This window comes from Gopherus evgoodei, chromosome 1 (assembly GCF_007399415.2).
Source record: "Gopherus evgoodei ecotype Sinaloan lineage chromosome 1, rGopEvg1_v1.p, whole genome shotgun sequence".
Taxonomy (NCBI): Eukaryota; Metazoa; Chordata; order Testudines; family Testudinidae; genus Gopherus; species Gopherus evgoodei.
In genome coordinates, this window is record NC_044322.1 from 340,988,667 (window position 1) to 341,009,328 (window position 20,662).

General features: G+C 43.7%; 1 protein-coding gene across 1 annotated transcript in view; it reads left to right on the plus strand.

The window, feature by feature from the left end:
- Window positions 1-20,662, plus strand: part of SRPK2 (SRSF protein kinase 2) — a 330,240-nt gene that overhangs the window by 229,369 nt on the left and 80,209 nt on the right. The window contains 4 exon segments of the mRNA XM_030552625.1: window positions 12-177; window positions 2,429-2,454; window positions 4,550-4,796; window positions 10,724-11,203. Of these exon segments, the coding sequence (XP_030408485.1) occupies window positions 12-177; window positions 2,429-2,454; window positions 4,550-4,796; window positions 10,724-11,203 (919 nt within the window).

Sequence of the window (20,662 nt, forward strand, 5' to 3'; positions counted from 1 at the left end):
GTTGTATACAGGTCCTTCAGGGTTTAGATTATCTACATAGCAAATGCAAGATCATCCATACAGATATAAAACCAGAAAATATCCTGATGTGTGTGGATGATGCTTATGTGCGTAGAATGGCTGCTGAAGCTACAGAGTGGCAGAAAGCTGGTGCTCCTCCTCCTTCTGGCTCAGCAGGTACAGTAATAGAGTTAAACTTGCTGTAAGTAAAACTACATTGGAAAACAGATAATAATCATATTTAATTTGTTCTAGTTAGTGAATATTATATTTTTAAATGACTGAATTAAATATGTGAATGTTAATTACTTCAATTTATTCCTAGTTTAATGTAAGTATTAATTTAGACCACAGGAAAGCCATCTGAAGGATGTTTTCTGTTTTTCACATTGGTATGCTCCCAGTATTCAGAGTACTGTAATATAGGGAAATGATGTGCCTAAACAATCTTTCATATTTTTCAAGTTGGGAACTCAAATGACAACTTTTAGCTGCATTGGAGCCCTGCTATACTGCAATAGTCACAATAGTTAGTAACTTCAAATTGTTTTCCAATTCTGTCCCAAGTTCATTACCTTAAATTTCAATTTGTCTGACTTCTAATCTAGGCATTATAGTTAGATCTAGTGATGTCACAGAAGGCTTGGAATCCCTGATCTTTGACCTTTGAAAAGTGGATGTACTGTACATACATCAGTGTCCTCTTTTAGGTATTCTTCCCACTCACATATAAACCCTGAGCCCCCTCCCTCATTCTAGCTTCTGGCCAGATTCTACATCCCAACCCCCAGCCTGCTCCTTCACCCCCAGCCCTGTGCTCAGTGCAGAGAGAAGGGAAGAAAATGGACCAGAACCAGGGAGAAGGTAGGTACCCACTCTATGTGGGCAAGACTGGGACCCCAGACGAGCAGTGGGCTGAGCGGGTCCGGCAGCCGGGATCCCAGCTGGCCAGAGCCAGCGGATGGAACCCCTGAGTGGCAGCGGGCTGAGCCGCTCAGCCCACTGCTGGTCTGGGGTCCCAGTTGCCGGCTCTGCACAGCCTGCTGCCGGTCTGAGGTTCTGGCTGCCAGCCCCTTGCCAGCCGGGGTCCCGGCCGCAGGCCCCGTTCAGCACACTGCCGGCCTAGGTGAACAGAACCCCAGACCAGCAGCGGGCTGAGCGGGCCGGTGGCGTAAGATCAACATTTTAATTTAATTTTAAATTAAGCTTCTTAAACATTTTGGAAACCTTGTTTATTTTACAATACAAATGTATTACTGGCACGTGAAACCTTAAATTAGAGTAAATAAATGAAGACTCGGCACACCGCTTCTGACAGGGTGTCGACCCCTGGAAAAGAATGTCAGTTACACTGCTGGTAGGCTCCCTTCTGTGAAATTGAGCCCCCTACTGGGCTCACAGCTCGGTCAGTGCTGGGGTGGTAATTGGCCCTAGCTCTGAGCCCCTCTTCATTGACTTCAAGGGGGCCTCATACCTTGTCTCTGTGGAAGCCTGCTCCCAAGCAAGAATTGATTTTTCTTCTGTTCAGTCCAACATCTTATTCAATTTTGTTGCTCTTCCCTGAACTACTACAGATTTGTCAATATTTTTTTGGAAATGAGCAGTGGCACTTTCCATGGCTAGTTTTCTTTTTCTCTGTACTGCCCTCCCTACTGCTGATTGGTTACTCTTCGTGTTCTGGCATCAGTCCACTTCCCTTCAAAGCCCCAGTGAGCACACATTTCTGCCAGTTCACTGCCTCCTCCTCCTCCTAGCTGCTGGTTCCCAGCCTGGTGGAAAGGTCAGGAACTGGTCATGGGGAGTTGAATTGCATAGGAGTAGCTGGGATCCATGCAAGTTCTGGCAGCAGGGAGGCTAGACTGGACTTGCTAAAGAGTCCTGACCTAACCCAGCTAGTGGAATAATTTTGTTTAAACTGTGTTATTCTGAATAAGAGACTTTTGCTTTATTCTTATAGTATATTGATCACTATATTTAGAGGGACAAATTTTAAAACTAAGTGCTTTTAAAGTGGGAAAATGAGTAGACTGTTAACAGTAAGACAGTATGAGTTGGGCAATTGTTTGTAGGTTCATAGATTCATGGGTAAGACCAGAAAGAACCACTGTATTCATCTTGTCTGACTGCCTGTATAGGCCACAGGATTTCCCTGAATTAATTCCTGTTTGAACTACAGCAGATCTTTTAGAAAAACATCCAATCTTGCTTTAAAAATTGCCTGTAATAGAGAATCGACTGCATATCACCTCTGTTCCAGTGAAGACAACTAATTGTTTTAGGTTTGTGGATACTTTTAAGGAGACAAAATACTACTGTACCGATAAATAAAAAAAGTCAATATATTCTATTTTATATTTTATTTCAGAATCCTTTTGTAAAAATGTACTTACATCATCCTGTGAGTTTGACTTTATTTTTTCTTTTTTAGTGAGTACTGCCCCACAACAAAAGCCTGTAAGTATATCTGTATAACTAATATATAAACATCTTGCTGTCTTTTGTTATTATTAACTTATTAGACTACTGACATTTTACATTCTATACAGAAGCTCCTATAACTATAGCTTTTGTCCTTAAATGAGCACTTTTTGTGCAGTTCTGCAGTCTTTGTTCATTTTTCGTGATTGTGTAGCAAGTTATATCAAGAGTGGTCTAGGAGTTCTTTTCTAAGATACATTTTTTCTTTCATAGTAATGATACATTTATGTCAAAAAAGAAATATGAAATATAGGCAAAAATACATAATTGCAATTGTTAAGCACAACATTTACCCTATCATGACTATTGGTGCATTTTTTAGCAGTCTCCAAAGCTATAATAGTAGCTTCATGGGGATATGAAGTTGAGGAATTGCCATTTTTCATTTTTTTTTATGGAATAATCCTGATCCTGCATGCTTATCGTTATGCAGTGTGAGCAGTCCGATTGACTTCAGTGATCTATTTCTGACTGTGCTGCACAGTTGCTTGAAGATTATGGGGTCTATTCATGAACCTTTCAGAGCAGAAGTTTGCCCTTCATTTCGTACACTTAAATCAATTATTTTGAATGACCACAAGAAGAAAACTTGCATATATATTAGAAAACTCAAAATACAAAAGATGCCATATTAAAATTCGAAATGGAGTCAAAATGTTACAGTACAACTACATCAATCTGCTGTCTCCAACCTCTTAATTTTTCTTCTGCTTGCTGTTACTGTACCTGGAAGTTCCTTTTTTCATTCCTTTTGGTATACAAAATTAGAGCTTTTATCACTTCCTTCTGCTATTAGTGATGCTATGTTTTTGACATGAAGTGTGTAATAAAGCTGCTTTTCATATTTATGGAGTTGTAACTAAACAGCACATTAATTATTTAAAATAGCGCATATACTCGATCATAAGCTGATTCATTTATAAGCTGATCGCTCCAAGATAGATAAGAAAAATGGAAATATTTTATGACCCGTTCATAAGCCAACCCTATAATTCAGGGGTCAGCAAACTTTGGCTCCCGGGCCATCAGGATAAGCCACTGGCGGGCCAAGATGGTTTGTTTATCTCGAGCGTCCACAGGCACGGAGGTAAACCTAAGTAGACAAAGTGTCCCAGTGCACCAGCTGCTTACCTTTATGGGCCAGGACAGCAACTGGTGGGGAAATTTTTTGTGGGGGAGAAGCTGGGGCTCAGGGGAGGAATCTCACTCTCCCCATCCCATCCCATCCCTTCCCACCTTATCTGGGGAGGGCTAAGGGAGGATATCTCTGGCCTGGCTGGAGCTGCTCTGGCAGGCTGGGCAGCACGGCCGCAGCATGTTCCAGCAGGCTGGGCCAGGCAGCATGGCTGCAGCCTGCTCTGGGGGGCGGGGCCAAGCGGCATGGCTGCAGCCTACCAGCCCTGGAACTGCAGCTGCTTTGGGGAGCAGCGTGGCCAGAAGTGGAGAGACTCTGGCCCCGCCACGTCCCATCTGGCTGTGCTGCCTCTCTTTGCTCCTTCTGTTGGGGGCAGGGGCTGTGTCCCACCTCTCCCTCTCTAGACCCGTTCATAAGCCGACCCCCTTCTCTGGTGCTTCCCTTTTTTACTAAAAAAATTTGGCTTATGAATGAGTATATACGGTATTTCTTCACCTTTTTACATCCATTTTTTTATTGTTAGCAGCTGTTCTTTCACTGAGTTGGAATACCAGAAGAATAATTAAAACATTTGTATGTTGTTAGCAGAGTACCTTCCATATGCATGAACATGATCAACGGTAGTCTAAAGATTAAGGATGTTGCAGTTGAGTAAGATTAAATGAATCAAGTCAATTTTACTGTACCATTTTCCATATAATTTGCTTTTTAGTTTCATTAGCAGAGTACTCCTGGCCTGAGGTAATGTCCTTTTTTTTGCTTTACATAATGTGAAGTGCTTTTTGAGATGAAGATTAAATGGAGAACAGAAATACTTTAATATAGTACATGATATCCAGAATTTGCAAATAGAAAGCTATCAAAAATTATTTAAACTTTGATGTGAGATGCTTGGAAGAATAATCAGTTGACATTATTTATCTTCGTTAAATGTAGGCTGGGAAAATATCTAAAAACAAAAAGAAAAAACTGAAAAAAAAACAGAAGAGGCAAGCTGAGCTACTAGAGAAACGCCTGCAGGAAATAGAAGAACTGGAGCGAGAAGCTGAAAGGAAAAAAATAGAAGAAAATGTAACCTCAGCTGTACCATCAAATGAGCAAGAAGATGAGTACCACCTAGAGGTCAAGCTAAAAACAGCTGATTTAGAAGAGGTAGCAGACGAAGAGCCTGGGAATGATGATGGTTAGTAACTTCTATTTTATTGATACTGAAACTAATTTGTAGTCTGAGATGGAACTTGAATTGTACTTTCTGAGACTGGTTTAGCTTAATTATGAATTAATCCCACAAAATCTCTAAAATGAATAGGTTTTCTATTATACACAGTGTAGTTGTAACCATGTCAGTCCCAGGGTATTAAAGACACACGGTGGGTGAGATAATATCTTTTACTGGACCAACTTCTGTTGGTGAGAGAGAGAAATTTAACATTTTTACTTTGCTGTTCTTCAGGTGCTTGTCCATATGTGTATTCAGCTATAGCTGCACATCTAAATTCCTTCTAAGCTGTCTAGCTGCGCGGCTGGCCAGCAGTCTATCAAGTGCCATGCACTTCAGCTGCCCCTGTCCCCACTGCTGCGCTACTCCTTCCCTCTGCCTTGGAGCCCCTGGCCAGCAGCTCCCAGGAGTCTCCTCCTTGCTGTGCAGAGTGGGATGGAGGTGGGGTTCTCTGATGTCAGGATGTCCCTCCTCCCCTTGTTCCTGTACCCCATCTCTGCAGGCGGTGGGGGTGGGGAGACACAATAGGGCTCAAGAGTGGGATGTGCTGGTGGTGGCTGCTGCTGTGAGTGCTGATCTAATTAAAGGGGCAGTGCGTGTCTGTCTCTCTCACACACACACACACACACACACTCATACTCTCTCTTTCACGCTCATGTCCCAACACATACTTATATTATTGTTGTTGTTACATCTTGGTACTTCCTGCAATGCACATATATTCTTTGTAATTTTATTCTTTCAAAGTGCTGTTATTTGAGTTTTTTGACTGGTCTATGCATTTAATAATTTTTATTTCTCTCTTATGCTTAAATTTAATTCTTTGAATACTGAGTTCTAAAGTGCCTAACATGTCCTGGCTGGAGTAATTATCCCTATGGTAACTTATTTGGCTATGGGATTCACTTCCATACTTACACCTACCATTCACCCACCTTCCATTTCCTTTTTCAGAAACCCTGTCATAATAAGCTTTTTTTAGAATAAGATTCTCTCCTAGCTCTCAAAGCAATAGAGGAAGGTCCTTGTCCTTACAGAAGGTCAGGCTTCTGTTCTAAGTTTTTCCTTATACCAAAGAAGATCCTAGTCCTCAGAATGCTCAGCACCTTCATTGGATTGATTGCAGCTTTCAACCTCTAGGATGCTTGTTTTAACATTGCCATGCTTTTGGCACACAATATCAGGAGCTGTGGATGTGACAAAGAATCAGTTCCCTGGAAAGAGGGCCCCACGAGTGTTTAGATTGACCTCACTCGATCAGGACTGGCTGGACAGTAAAGTTGAGATGCAAAAGGTGTGATCCCCAGTTTGATCCAAAGATTACTGAGGTGGTCTGTCCTCTGGGAAATTATCAGCTTGAATTTCAACCCCAAAGGACCAGATAAACAAGGAAGAAGTGTGCTCCTCCTGAGGTCACCGCCACAACAACCAGATACTTCTACTTTCCCTCCCAAAGAAAGTAGAGTCAAAGACATTGCAGACCAGCCAGTTGGTCAGCGGATAATACGCACTGCGTGACAGTGTGTGAGCCAGAAGAGCAGATCCGTTTTCTTTTCCTGAATAACTTTGCTTCTTTTTGTTTCCTTAACAGATGCAGGGATGTCTGTCAGAAAAGACTTGTCTTAGCCATTTTGCAGGGTGTGGATTAGGGGTGCGGAGTCAGTGTGTGACTAAATAAGCCGTTTAATCATTGATTTCAATTACAACACAGAATACCAAGTGTACAGTGCTCACTTTATATTATTTTTATTCCACATATTTGCACTGTGAAAATGATATATATGTACTCATTCATAAGCTGATTTTATTTAGTAAAAAAGGGAAGCACTAGAGAAGGGGGTTGGCTTATGAATGGGTATAGAGAGAGGGAGGTGGGACACAGCCCCTGCCCCCAATGGAGGGAGCAAGGAGAGGCAGCACAGCCAGCAGAGCCAGAAGGGAAGAGACGGGGCCAGTCTCTCTCCACTTCTGGCCTTGCTGTTCTCCCCCTAGGCTCTGAAGCAACTGCAGCTCCGGGGCTGGCAGGCTGCAGCTGTGCCGCTTGACCCCACCCCACAGAGCAGGCTGTGGCCGCACTGCCCAGCCTGCCAGAGCATGCTGCATCTGTGCTACCCAGTCCAGCCCACTGGAAGATGCTGCGGCCATGCTACCCGGTCTGACCCGCTGGAGCAGGATGTGGCCGCACTTCCCAGCCTGCTGGAGCAGCTCCAGCCAGGCCGGAGACATCCTCCCCTGGCTCTCCCCAGATAAGGTGGGAAGGGATGGGATGGGGAGAGTGTGGGGGTTCCGGGCTAGGAGTGGGGTCATCTGGGGGGTAGTTACAGGGGTTACTCCTCTGAGCCCCAGCTTCTGGCCCCCCCCCCAAAAATACTTCCCCACCAGTTGCTGTCCCAGCCTGTCAGGGTAAGCAGCTGGTGCGCTGGGACACTTTGTTTACTTAGGTTTACCTCCGTACCTGTGGACACTCAAAGTAAACAAACCATCTTGACCCACCAGCGGCTTATCCTGATGGCCCTGGAACCAAAGTTTGCTGCCCCCTGAATTATAGGGTCGACTTATGAACGGGTCATAAAATTTTTCCATTTTTACTTATCCATCTTGGAGGGGTCAGCTTATATACGAACTGGCTTATGATCGAGTATATATGGTAAGTATTTTTCAGTTCACCAAATACAAGTACTGTAGTGCGATCTCTTTCCTGTGAAAACGTACCTTCCAAATATAGATTTTTTTTGTTACATAACTGCACTCAAAAATAAAACAATGTAAAACTTTAGAGCTTACAAGTCCACTCAGTCCTACTTCTCGTTCAGCCAGTTGCTAAGACAAACGAGTTTGTTTAAATTTATGGGAAATAATGCTGCCTGCTTATTTACAATGTCTCCTGAAAGTCAGAACAGGCGTTCGCATGGCACTTTTGTAGCAGGCATTATAAGGTATTTATGTGCCAGATATGCTAAATATTCATATACCCCTTCATGCGTCAACCACCCATTCCAGAGGACATGTTGTTCCATGCTGATGATGCTCGTTAAAAAAATCATGTTTTAATGAAATTTGTGAATGAACTCCTTGGGGGAGAATTGTATGTCTCCAGCTCTGTTTTACCCACATTCTGCCATCTATTTCATGTTATAGCAGTCTCTGATGATGATCCAGCACATGTTGTTCGTTTCAAGAACACTTTCACTGCAGATTTGACAAAATATAAAGAGGGTACCAATGTGAGATTTCTAAAGGTAGCTACAGCACTTGTCCCAAGGTTTAAGAATCTGAAGTGCCTTCCAAAATCTGAGAGGGACGAGGTGTGGAGCATGTCTTCAGAAGTCTTAAAAGAGCAACACTCTGAGGTGGAAACTACAGAACCCAAACCACCAAAAAAAAAAAAAAATCAGTTGTCTGCTGGTGGCATCTGACTCAGATGATGAAAATGAACATGCATTGGTCCACACTGCTTTGGATTGTTGTCGAGCAGAACCCATCATCAGCATGAACACATGTCCTCTGGAATGGTGGTTGAAGCATGAAGGGACATATGAATCTGTAGTGCATCTGGCATGTAAACATCTTACAACACCAGCTACAACAATGCCAGGTGGACACCTGTTTTCACTTTCAGGTGGACAATGAAACAAGAAGCGGGCAGCATTATCTTCTGCAAATGTAAACAAACTTGTTAGTCTGAGCGATTGGCTGGACAAAAAGTAGGACTGAATGGACTCGTAGGCTCTAACGTTTTATATTGTTTTATTTTTGAGTGCAGTTTTTTTTGTACATAATTCTACATTTGTAAGTTCAACTTTAATGACAAAAGTATTGCACTACAGTACATGTATTGGGTGAATTGAAAAATACTATTCCTTTTATTTTTTACTGTGCAAATATTTGTAATAAAAATAATATAAAGTGAGCGCTGTACACTTCGTATTCTATGTTGTAATTGAAATCAATATATTTGAAAATGTATAAAACATCCAAAAATATTTAAATAAATGTTTTTCAATTATTGTTTAACAGCACAATTAACCACAATTAATTTTTTTAATAGCTTGACCGCCCTAGTTTTCTCTGATCAAATGGCCTTGAGGTAAAAGCAACCTTAATTAAAGAGACTTTAATTAAATATTAACAAATCATTTGGCTTAGGTCCTGAAAATCTATTATTACTACAAGCGCTGACATAACTATGCATCCTGAGGAAGTAACAGGACAACAAGCTGTATCTTTAGTACGTAAAATTAATGTAGCTATAGAGTCATCTCTGATTCCACCTCTCTTTCTGTGCACATCTAAGTAATTTATTACTATTACTGTTATCTGCAAATCCTGCTGCTTCTTCCATAACAATTCTAAGATAAGCCTTTTGTTTTTCTTCCCATGTTGCTAAAAACTCTCTTTCAGGCCCTCATTATGTCTTGATTACTGTAACCCAGTGATTTTCAACCTGCGGTCCGTGGACCTATAATGGTTCACAGACTTTGTTTAAGATTTCTAAAGGGGTCCCCACCTACATTTCTACAGGGGTCCGCAAAGAAAAAAGGGTTGAAAATCACTGCTGTAACCAACTTCTCTCTGGTCTCCCCAGCCTTCACATTGCCCCTCTCCGTTCCAGATAAAATGCTGCTTCTAGGATCACCTTTCTTGTCACTTGCTCTGGCCATATCTTGCATTTCTTTGAGTCCCTCTACTGGCTTCCTGTTTGCCACTGTATGAGATTCAGGGTTCTCATTCTTATCTTCAAGGACCTCCATAACTCTGCCCTTCCCGGCTTATCCACTCTTTACTCATTACCACCGCTCCCTTCATTCTGGCAGTGATGCTAGCCTTGAATGCCTATTTGGCCTCGTCTCCCTCAGCTTTACTAGGGCTTTCTCTTACCTTGCCCCCTACACATAGAATGTTCCCCTTGAACTAATCAGTAAGAGCATTGCCCTCTTCTTCAGATCCCTTCCTGAGACATATTTCTGCTGGTCTTTATAGGAAGCTTTATTTGTTTATATCAACAAATAGAGATTAGGAGCCACTAAGTTGTACACATAACTATGTAACTTTATGATCTTATTTATGATTATCCTTGTCCTTCCTCCCTCATTCTCTCCTGCTGTTTGCTATGTCCACATGTGTCTTGTTTCAGTGTAGACTCTGAGCCTGCAAGCTGTCCTGATTGGGCAGACCTTTATGCCTAGGGTCTTATCAAATTCACAGCCATGAAAAATGTGTCACAGACCGTGAAAACTGGTCTCTCACCATGAAATCTGGTCCTTTGTGTGCTTTTACCCTATACTATACAGATTTAACTGGGGAGACCAGCGTTCCTCAAATTGGGAGTCCAAAATTTATGATTTTAAAAATCCTATGACCATGAAATTGACCAAAATGGACAGTGAATTTGGTAGGGTTCTCATTATGCCCATGCAGAGTCCCTTTGAATTCAATGAGGGTTCACACAAGTACAGCTGTCCACACATGTGTAACAGCCTGCAGGATCAGGGCTGCAGACTGTGAGCTCTTTGGAGGTGGACCATCTCTCCTGAGTGTTAGTGCAGCACCTAGCATATTGTGACCTTTGGGCATTACCATAATACAAATTGTGAATAATAATAATAACGTGTTAGCTTTGCTGAAAAATATTTTTTTTAAAACAGGAAGAAGAAATTGGAAAATAATCGGAGTTGTAATAGACAAGCATTTCCAAATAAAAAGTGAAATGAGATGCCTAATAAATGAAAGGACTTTAAGTTAAATTTGGAAATCTTTGTGGATTCGAGTAATATTCAATGTTTCTTTACATTGAAGTCCAGTAGTTATTGAGGAGTTAAAGATCATGAAAAATCATCTTTTCAAAAAGGTATATTGATGTTATCTAATATGTTGTTCATTACATTCTTAAGGTGAAGCAGAAGATCAGGAGGAAAAAGAAGACACAGAAAAAGAAAACACTGAGAAGGATGATGATGTTGAACAGGAACTTGTCAACACAGATCCTACATGGATAGAATCCCCCAAAACAAATGGCCATATTGTAAATGGCCCATTCTTACTGGAACAACAGATTGAAGATGAAGATGAGGAAGAGGAAGACTGCCCAAACCCTGAGGAGTATAACTTCAATGAGCCAAATGCAAAAAGTGATTATTCTTATAGTAGCTCCTATGAACAATTTAATGGTGAATTGCCAAATGGACGTCATAAAATTTCTGAGTCACAGTTCTCTGAATTTTCAACTTCACTGTTCTCTGGAGCTTTAGAATCTGTAGCTTGTGGTTCAGCTGTTTCTGAGGGATCATCTGTAACTGAAAGAGACGAGAGCAGCCCATCTCAGGATAGGAGCAGAACAGTTTCAGCATCTAGTACTGGAGATTTGCCAAAAAGTAAGTACTTTCCTCCTCTTGTAAATGCTTCTGTGTTTCTCAGAATTGTAGATGAAAACCTGTTTTGGAATGGAATGATAGGTTTAAATGTTGTATGTTGTACCATAATTCTATTCAGTGACATGTGCATTGAGAGCTTACTTTTTATTTAGATACTGATGAAATTATTTTAAACTAGCCTCTTTTGCTTATTTACTCCATATATTCTGTTAATAGTAAATCTCAATTATAATTATTTTAAGTTTAATATTTCATCCATTTGGCTGGTTTAAGTTGTCATATGTCTTAACTATAAAGCCAGAAGCCAGAATAGGAAACTTTCTTCATTTTAACTCCTGCATATTTATTGTATTTTTAAGAATAGGTTAAACTGTTGTATAGGTTTTCAGACATACAGGATGAGGAATCATATAAGTACCTAGATAGATATGCCGTGTAAATTAAGCAGACACATGCATAGATATTTTTATATTTTGCAATGTTTACCTTACTGTAATGCATGTTACTAAAGTCAGTATGGTATGTGCTTTGCACTGAGATGGAGGGAGCTTGTAGGATCTCCTTGTTAACTGAGCCAGCCTCTGGTTCCATGAACTAGCTTTCACTTTTTTTAAACAACAAAAATACAATTAATTATAGTTATAATTAATAATAAATTACGTTTCTGCTCCTTTTAATTGTGAAGATTACCCCCCAAAAGTAAACCACTCACTAGGGCCAAAAGATGGTGGTGGCGAAACCCTGTGGCTCTACTTTCACTTCAGTAGGCTTGGGGCGCTCTCTGTCTCTATCCTTCACCACAATTTATAAAGATGCAGTCAATTAAATTTAAGAATCATGCCATTAATCCTTTCCAAGATCCTTGAGCCACGGGGATATGCAGTTGCCAATACTGCAGGAGCCGCCTAGTGTTCCATTCATGGGATTCTGAGGAACCATGGTTGGGAGCATTATTGGGCTGGGATGGAAGTGGAAGAAGTTAGATTTTGGGGGGGAAGGATATAGAAATGATTATTTTCAGGAGGAAGTATATTACTGAGGGATTGTCTCATGAATAGTCCTCTGTGATGGAACGTTTTTGTGGAAGAGCTCTTTATGAAAAGTTTGGTAGTACATCATAAAGTATAGGTGCTTTACAAGTGCTCATAGGTAGTAAGCCATTCTTTAGAAGTGATTGTTAACAGCTGTTTGCTAAAGAATGGCTCTGTTGATTCCGTGGTTTTGCCTTGTTATAATACAGGGTATCATATCAGCTGTACATCTGGGGTGGGTATGCAGTTATTCCACCCTGCATGCCCTCTCCTCTCTTTTTCACCACATTTGAAATTCCCTTGCAGAAGAATCACACTTGCACTGTTGCTCCTGCACATGGCACTCAGCAATAGTAGTAAAACCTGAATGGGATTTGCCTCTGGTCACTTTCACTCTAGTTTTGCTGTGCCATAAAATGTGTTATGTGCAGGAGCAACACAGCCCTAAGGAAAGATTCTGTGCTTCATCTTCTGCACAGTCTGGAGGGGACATTTTGAAGTGTGAGCGCTGATTAGTGACTAATAAACATATGAATTAAAAACTATACAATAAAGGTCAGACAGTTAGCTTGGTTAGCATTGAGCAGATGACCTCAGATGTGCCTGTGAGATGTGGGAAAAACAAGTATATGGTCTGTATTTTCTGTATGAATGGCTGACATTAAAAGTGCTGGTTTGGTGAGGTTTTTTTGGGGCTAGTTGTGATCTGTTTAGCCGTCTTCATTTAAAAACTGTGTGGGAGGTTAGAGAACACCAGGAGGTTTGTGAATGTTTACAAATGTGAGTGTGGAACAGAGCCAGGCATAGCAGTCTTTGAGCATAGTGAATAGCAAATAAATGAGTTCCTGAGAATATTCTGCACTTGCTGAGTTAGAGGATAATGAGACTGGGGAGAGGCAGAGAATACTAGTCTTAACTAGTGAAGGAAAAGTAAGCATTGAAAGATGACCAGTCAAGGGGAAGGAGAGAGAAGTGGTTTTGACATGTGATTTAATAATGAAATCATGGCTCAGAATTGATGCTTAGATACTACAGTGACGGGCACTATAAAAGAACCATAGATCATTCGATGCAGATAGAGAGAACGGAATGGTACACTGCCTTCCAGGTGCCAGGACAAGAAAAGTATAAAGACAGAAGAGATCCCCTACTGGCAAAGAGAGAGACTAGATAACTTTTAAAAGGTCTTTTCCCTCTTTAGAATCTATGCTCCTAGAAAATGCTGGTGAATTTCCACTTAATACAAATATTTGGAAACTGACACAAGAAAAAGGATTTGATGGGCTCAGATGACTTTAGGGAGAGAAGAGAAAATGGCAGCCTGTTGATGAAGGTTTCTTGTCAGAGGTCTATTGCCAAGAAAAAAAGACCACATTGACATGGATGAATGAGGTGATAATGTAGAAAAGAAAGCTTTGGTTTGACAGAGCTTTGAAATGCCGTCTGCTAAGAGGCAGAGACTTAGATTATATAGTCTTTACTTAAGTAAAGGAGGTACCAGTTTTCCTTGTTCAAAACTGAAAGGGCTTTAAACTATAATTTGGAAAAGAGTACAGGAGAACTTTTTGCAAAATTTAAAAACTCTGGCATATACTTCCAGTTTGAGAAATTTTAAAAAAAATGAGAGAAGAAAGAAAGAGAAAGAAAGAAAGAGAGATGTCTGGAACTTAAAGGAACTCAAGATTGCACTGGGAAACTTGAGTTACTTGTCCATTATGCTCTCTAAATCTTTTTTAGAGTCATTGATTTTCAGGAAGCAGTTACCCATTCGATAGGTATGGCCTGAATTGTTTGCTCGTAACTTTGCATTTGACTGTTTTAAAATCATTCTGTTTGAATGTGCCCAGCTTACCAAGTGATCCAGATCGCTCTGTATGACTACTCTGTATGACAGTGGCTGGTGCCAGATGTTTAAGAGAGAATGAACAGAAAAGGGCAGTTATCAAATGATCCATTTCGTATCCTCCATGAACTTATCTGATTCTTTTTTTAACCCAATTATCCTTTTGGCCTTCACAATATCCCCTGACAATGAGTTCCATACGCTTAATTTGTATTGTGTGAAGTAGTACTTCCTTATGTTTGTTTTAAACCTGCTGCCTAATAATTTGTGTGACCCTGGCTTCTTGTGTTATGTGAAGGGGTAAATAAACACTTCCTTATTCACTTTCTCCACACCATTAATGATTATATTGCCCCTACTCTTAGACATCTCTTTTCTAAGCTGAACAGTCCCAGTCTTTTTAATCTCTCCTCATAGAGAAGTTGTTCCATACTCTTGATCATTTTGTATCCGTTCTCTATACCTTTTCCAATTCTAATATACCAGGCAAATTGGGTGAAACTATAGTAAAGAACAAAATTATCAGGGCATATCAAGTGGGGTCCTGCAGGGTTCGGTTCTGTTCAGTATCTTCACCAATGATTTAGATAAAGGCATAGAGAGTACACTTATAAAAGTTTGTGGAAGATACCAAGTTGGGAGGGGTTGCAAGTGCTTAGGGGGATAAGATTAAAATTCAGAATGATCTGGAGAAATGGTTTGCAGTAAATAGGATGGAATTTAATAAGGACAAATGCAAATTACTCCACTTAGAAAGGAACAATCAGTTGCATACATACAAAATGAGAAATGATTGCCTAGGGAGTACTCTAGAAAGGAATTTGAGGGTCATAGTGGATCACAAGCTTAAATAGGAGTCAACAGTGTAACACAGTTGCAAAATAAACCCAAACATCATTCTGGGATGTATTAGCAGTAGTGTTGTAAGCAAGACATGAAAAGTAATTCTTCTGCTCTATTCTATCCTGATTAGACCTCAACTGGAGTATGGTCCAGTTCTGGATGCCACATTTGAGGAAGGATGTGGACAAATTGGAGACAATCCAGAGAAGAGCAACAAAATTTATTAAGGTCTAGAAAGCATGACCTGTGAGGGAAGATTGAGAAAATTGGGTTTGTTTAGTCTGAAGAAGAGATGACTGAGAGAGGACATGATAAAAGCTTTCAAGTTCATAAAAGATTGTTACAAGGAGGAGAGAGAAAGATTGTTCTCCTTAACTTCTGAGGATAGGACAAGAAGCAATGGGCTTAAATTGTAGCAAGGGCAGTTTAGGTTGGACATTAGGAAATACTTCCTAATTGACCAGATGGTTAAGCACTGGAATAAATTGCCTGGGGAGGTAGTGGAATCGCCATTATTGGAGATTTTTAAGAGCAGGCTAAATAAACACCTGTCAGGGGTAGTCTAGATAATACTTAGTCCTGCCATGAGTGCAGGGGACTGGACTAAGGGGAATCTGAAGGCCCCTTCCAGTCTTACGATTCTATGATTCCGTTAGCTTTTTTGACTGCTGTGGCACATTGAGCAGATGTTTTCAGAGAACTATCAACGATGACTCCAAGATCTCTTTCTTGAGTAGTAGCAGCTAATTTAGACCCCATCATTTTGTATGTGTAGCTGGGGTTATTTTCTGCACTGTGTATTACTTTGCATTTATCAACAGTGAGTTTCATATGCCAGTTTGTTGCCTAGTCACCCAGTTTTTTCAGATGATCCCTTTGTAATTCTTCACAGTCAGCTTTGGACCGTACTATCTTGAGTAATTAATATTGTTTGCAAATTTTGCCATGTCACTGTTTACACACCTTTTTCCAGGTCATTTATAAATATGTTGAACAGCAATGGCTCCAGTATACCTCTCTGGGGAACCCAACCATTTACCTCCCTATTTACCTCTTTCCATTGTGAAAACTGACCATTTATTCTTACCTTTTGTTTCCTAACATTTAACTAGTTAGGGAGCCATGAAAACACCTTCCCTCTTATTCCATGACTGGTTAATTTGTGTAAGAACCTTTGATGAGGGATCTTGCCAGAGATTTTCTGAAACTCCAAGTACACTGTACCCACTGAATCATCTTTGTCCACATGCTTGTTGACTTAGAGAATGGTAATAGATTAGCAAGGCATGATTTCACTTTATAAAAGCCATTTGACTCTTCTCCAACATATTGTGTTTGTTTATTTTTATATTTTATTTATTTTATATATTTATGTGACTGATAATTTTATTCTTTACTATAGTTTTGACCAATTTACATAGTACTGAAGGTCTGACTGTAATTGCCAGTATCGCCTTTGAAACCTTTTTATACATTACATTAACTATCCTCCAGTCATCTGGTACAGAGTTTGATTTAATTGATAGGTTACATACTGCAGTTAGTAATTCTGCAATTTCATATTTGAGTTCCTTCAGAACTCTTGATGAATACCATCTGATCCTGGTGATTTATTACTGTTTAATCTATCCATTTGTTCTAAAAACTCCTATTTAATAACACCTCAATCTGGGACCGTTCCTCAGATTTGTCACCTAAAAAGAATGGCTCAGGTTTGGGAATCTTCTTGACGTCCTCTCAGGTTTGGGAATCTTCTTGATGTCCTCTGCAGTGAAGTGGATGATAAAAATTTTTTACAAAAAGGTGAGGCACAATTTTATAATTCGGTGACTATAACAGCAAAACATTTTGGATAAGGTTGCAGGAAATTAAAAACAAAGGAGAGACTTTGCTTGTTTTCTAATCCAGACTCCAAACCAGAAATTCTTCTTCGAGTGATTGCTCATATCCATTCCAGTTAGGTGTGCGTGCCGTGCGTGCACGTTCGTCGGAAGACTTTTTACCCTAGCAACTCCAGTGGGGCCGGCAGGTTGCCCCCTAGAGTGGCGCCGCCGTGGCGCTCGATATATACCCCTGCTGGCCCACCCGCTCCTCAGTTCCTTCTTACCGCTGTGTCGGTCGTTGGAACTGTGGAGCGCGGCATAGCTGTCCTCCACGTCCCTAGCTCTCCTTCGTTTCACTGTTCTCATAGTTGTAGATAGTTGTAAATTGTAGTTACTTATTGTTAATTGTAGTATAGCTGTATATACTAATTAGCGGGTTTGGGCTGTAGCCCTTCCCTGCGCCCGGCACCGGGCCCATGCCTGGTTCGCCGGGGTTCAAACAGTGCTCGGCCTGCAAAAAGCCGATGCCGACCAGCGATCCCCACGACGCCTGTCTGAAGTGGCTGGGGGAATCGCACATTTCAGATAAGTGTCAGAGGGGTAGCCGTGTTAGTCTGGATCTGTAAAAGCAGCAAAGAATCCTGTGGCACCTCATAGACTAACAGACGTTTTGGAGCATGAGCTTTTGTGGGTGAATACCCACTTCTTCAGATGCATGTCATCTGAAGAAGTGGGTATTCACCCACGAAAGCTCATGCTCCAAAACGTCTGTTAGTCTATAAGGTGCCACAGGATTCTTTGCTGCTTTTTCAGATAAGTGCCGCATCTGTAAGGCTTTTAAGCCTCGGACAAAAAAGGAGAGGGACCAGAGGTTAAGGACTCTCCTGATGGAAGCGGCACTTAACCCTATGGCCCCGACGCAGAGCGCCAGACCGCGCCAGCACCGGAAAGACGCCCCGGCACCGACCTTCCCTGGCACCAGGACCTGACGCAAGGCCCTTGACGTCTGCGACTCCATCCTCGCAAACTCAAGCAGAGCGCCCGGCACCTACCTCTGCTGCGGCACCACCAGCAGGGATTCCGTCGAGTCCGGTCCCTCCTAGCTCCCCTATAAGATCTGGGGTTGAGCTGTTGGTCCCTTCGACGCCAGAGACATTCACTTCGGCGCGGGACCTAATTGCTCTCACGGAGCCTACCCAGCCTCAACCCCCAGTACCCCCGGTGCGGGTTATATCTAGAGGCAAGCCTGCGACAATGCGAGCGCCGTCTCCGGACTCGCCCAGCCGGCACCGATCCCCTTCGAGGTCCCGGCACCGTGGACGTTCTCGCTCCAGGCGCCGCTCGCAGTCCTGGCACCGCTCCCCTCGGCGGTACCGGTCGCACTCGCGGTGCCGGTCATCTTCCAGGAGGTCTCACTACTCCCGGCACCGGTCTGGATCGAGTCACCGCTGCTAGCACCGAGACTCCAGGAGCCGTTCCCGTCGGCGGTCAGCACCCCGGTCAACCTCCCAGCACCGAGCTGGTGGCAGGTCCTGGTCCCGGTCGACCTCCCGGCACCGCGCCGGCAGCAGGTCCCGGTCGACCTCCCGGCACTGTGCTGGTGGCAGGTCCCGGCACTGGTACGATTCCCGGTACCGGTCGCCGGCACCGAGAAGATCGTCGATGTCGAGACCGAGGGAGCCCTATCAGCCATGTTTGGCCCCACCATGGCCTTCCCGGCAGCCGTCTGTCTCATCGCAGGCAGAGAGCATGTACGCCCTGGACGCAGACAGACCCGCCCTCTTCCATGACCCTCCTCCGCAGGATCAGGGACCGCAGCAGTGGGGTTTCTGGACACCCTGGGCGTACCATCAAGCCCAGGGCCCTCAACACATTCCATCTCAACCAGTGGCATCTGAGTGCAGGGCTCCAGAGGCCTCGTTGTCTCGCCCTCCCCCCTCTCCGGCGGGGGAAGACCGATCTAACCAGCAGGACCCTGAGCTCCATCCAGAATCAAACGCGCTGGTACAGACGGAGCCCCCCGTGGACCTGCTCCTACTGGGGGTCTCCTCATCGTCCTCCCCCGATGAGGCAGTGGCGGGAACGTCATCCTCCAGTCCTCCCCCACTCGACGTCAGGGCGCACCAGGACCTCCTCAGACGTGTAGTGCAAAACTTGAACTTGCAGGCTGAGGAGGTTTCGGAAATCGAAGATCCTGTGGTGAGCATTCTCTCAGCAGATGCTCGCACCAGAGTTGCCCTTCCCTTCATCAGGACTATTCAAGCCAATGCTAATACCATCTGGCAATCACCGGCCTCCATCCCTCCTACTGCACGCGGGGTGGATCGCAAGTATATGGCACCCTCCAAAGGATATGAGTACCTGCATGTCCACCCAACCCGGTGCTCCCTCGTCGTGCAGTCTGTGAACGAGAGGGAGCGCCACGGGCAGCAGGCCCCAGCACCGAAGTCCAAGGAGGCGAGGTGCATGGACCTGCTACTCAGCGGGCACCCTCCAACTCAGAGTCTCTAATCAACAGGCCCTCGTTAGCCGCTATGCCTATAACTCCTGGGTAGCAGCGGTTAAGTTCAAGGAGTTGTTGCCTCAGGATGTGCGTCAAGAATTCACGGCAATTCTTGATAAAGGCAAGAAGGTCGCAAGAACTTCATTGCAGGCATCCTTGGACGTGGCAGACTCGGCCGCCAGAACTCTGGCTTCGGGGGTTACAGTGCGCCGCATCTCCTGGCTACAGGTTTCTGGCCTTCCTCCGGAGCTCCAACACACCATCCAGGACCTCCCGTTTGAAGGTCAAGGCCTGTTTTCAGAGAAGACTGACCCCAGGCTGAAAAGCCTGAAAGACAATAGGGTCATCATGCGCTCTCTAGGGATGCACACGCCCGGGACGCAGCGCAGACCCTTCCGGCCGCAACAGCAACAGCAGCGCCGGCCCTATCCCCAGTACCGCCAGCGGCAAGACTTTAGTAGACGCCGAAGCAGGAATGGCCGGCGCAGACAATCGGGCAACCAAGGGGGGCAGAATCAGGGCTCCTCTAAAGCCCCACCTGGCCCAAAACCTTCGTTTTGAAGATGCGCCCGAGGACGCTGTACCAGTTTCCCCCATGGATCCGTCCCCCCCATTTTCCAACCGCCTTTCGTTCTTCCTCCTGGCGTGGACCCAAATAACTTCTGACCATTGGGTCTTATGCACTGTGCAAACGGGATACCGTCTGGAATTTATTTCACACCCTCCCTCCCGCCCCCCACCCTCGTCCCTCTTCAGGGACCCCTCTCACGAGCAGTTCCTCCTTCAGGAAGTGCGGACGCTCCTCGACAAAGGAGCCATAGAGGCGGTTCCGGAGAACGAGAAGGGTAAGGGGTTTTATTCCCACTACTTTCTGATCCCCAAGGCCAAAGGAGGCCTCAGACCCATCCTCGACCTGCGGGAACTCAACAAACATATGGTGAAGTTGAAGTTCCGCATGGTATCCCTGGGGACCATTATCCCATCTCTGGATCCTGGAGACTGGTACGTCGCCCTCGACATGCAGGACGCTTATTTTCATATAGCCATTTTTCCGCAACACAGACGCTTCCTTCGGTTCGTGGTCGACCGCCACCATTATCAATTTGCGGTCCTCCCGTTTGGCCTCTTCACGGCCCCAAGGGTATTCACAAAATGCATGGCTGTCGTCGTGGCATATCTTCGACGCAGTCGCATACACGTATTCCTCTACCTCGATGACTGGCTGATTTGAGGCACGTCAGAGTCGCAGGTCCGCAACCACGTCCACAAGATCAGCAGACTCTTTGGAGCTTTGGGCCTCATTATCAACGTGGACAAGTCCACTCTGCTCCCCACTCAGAGGATAGAGTTCATCAGGGCCATTCTGGACTCCACCTTGGCCAGGGTCGTTCTGCCGCTGTCCAGGTTCCAGACACT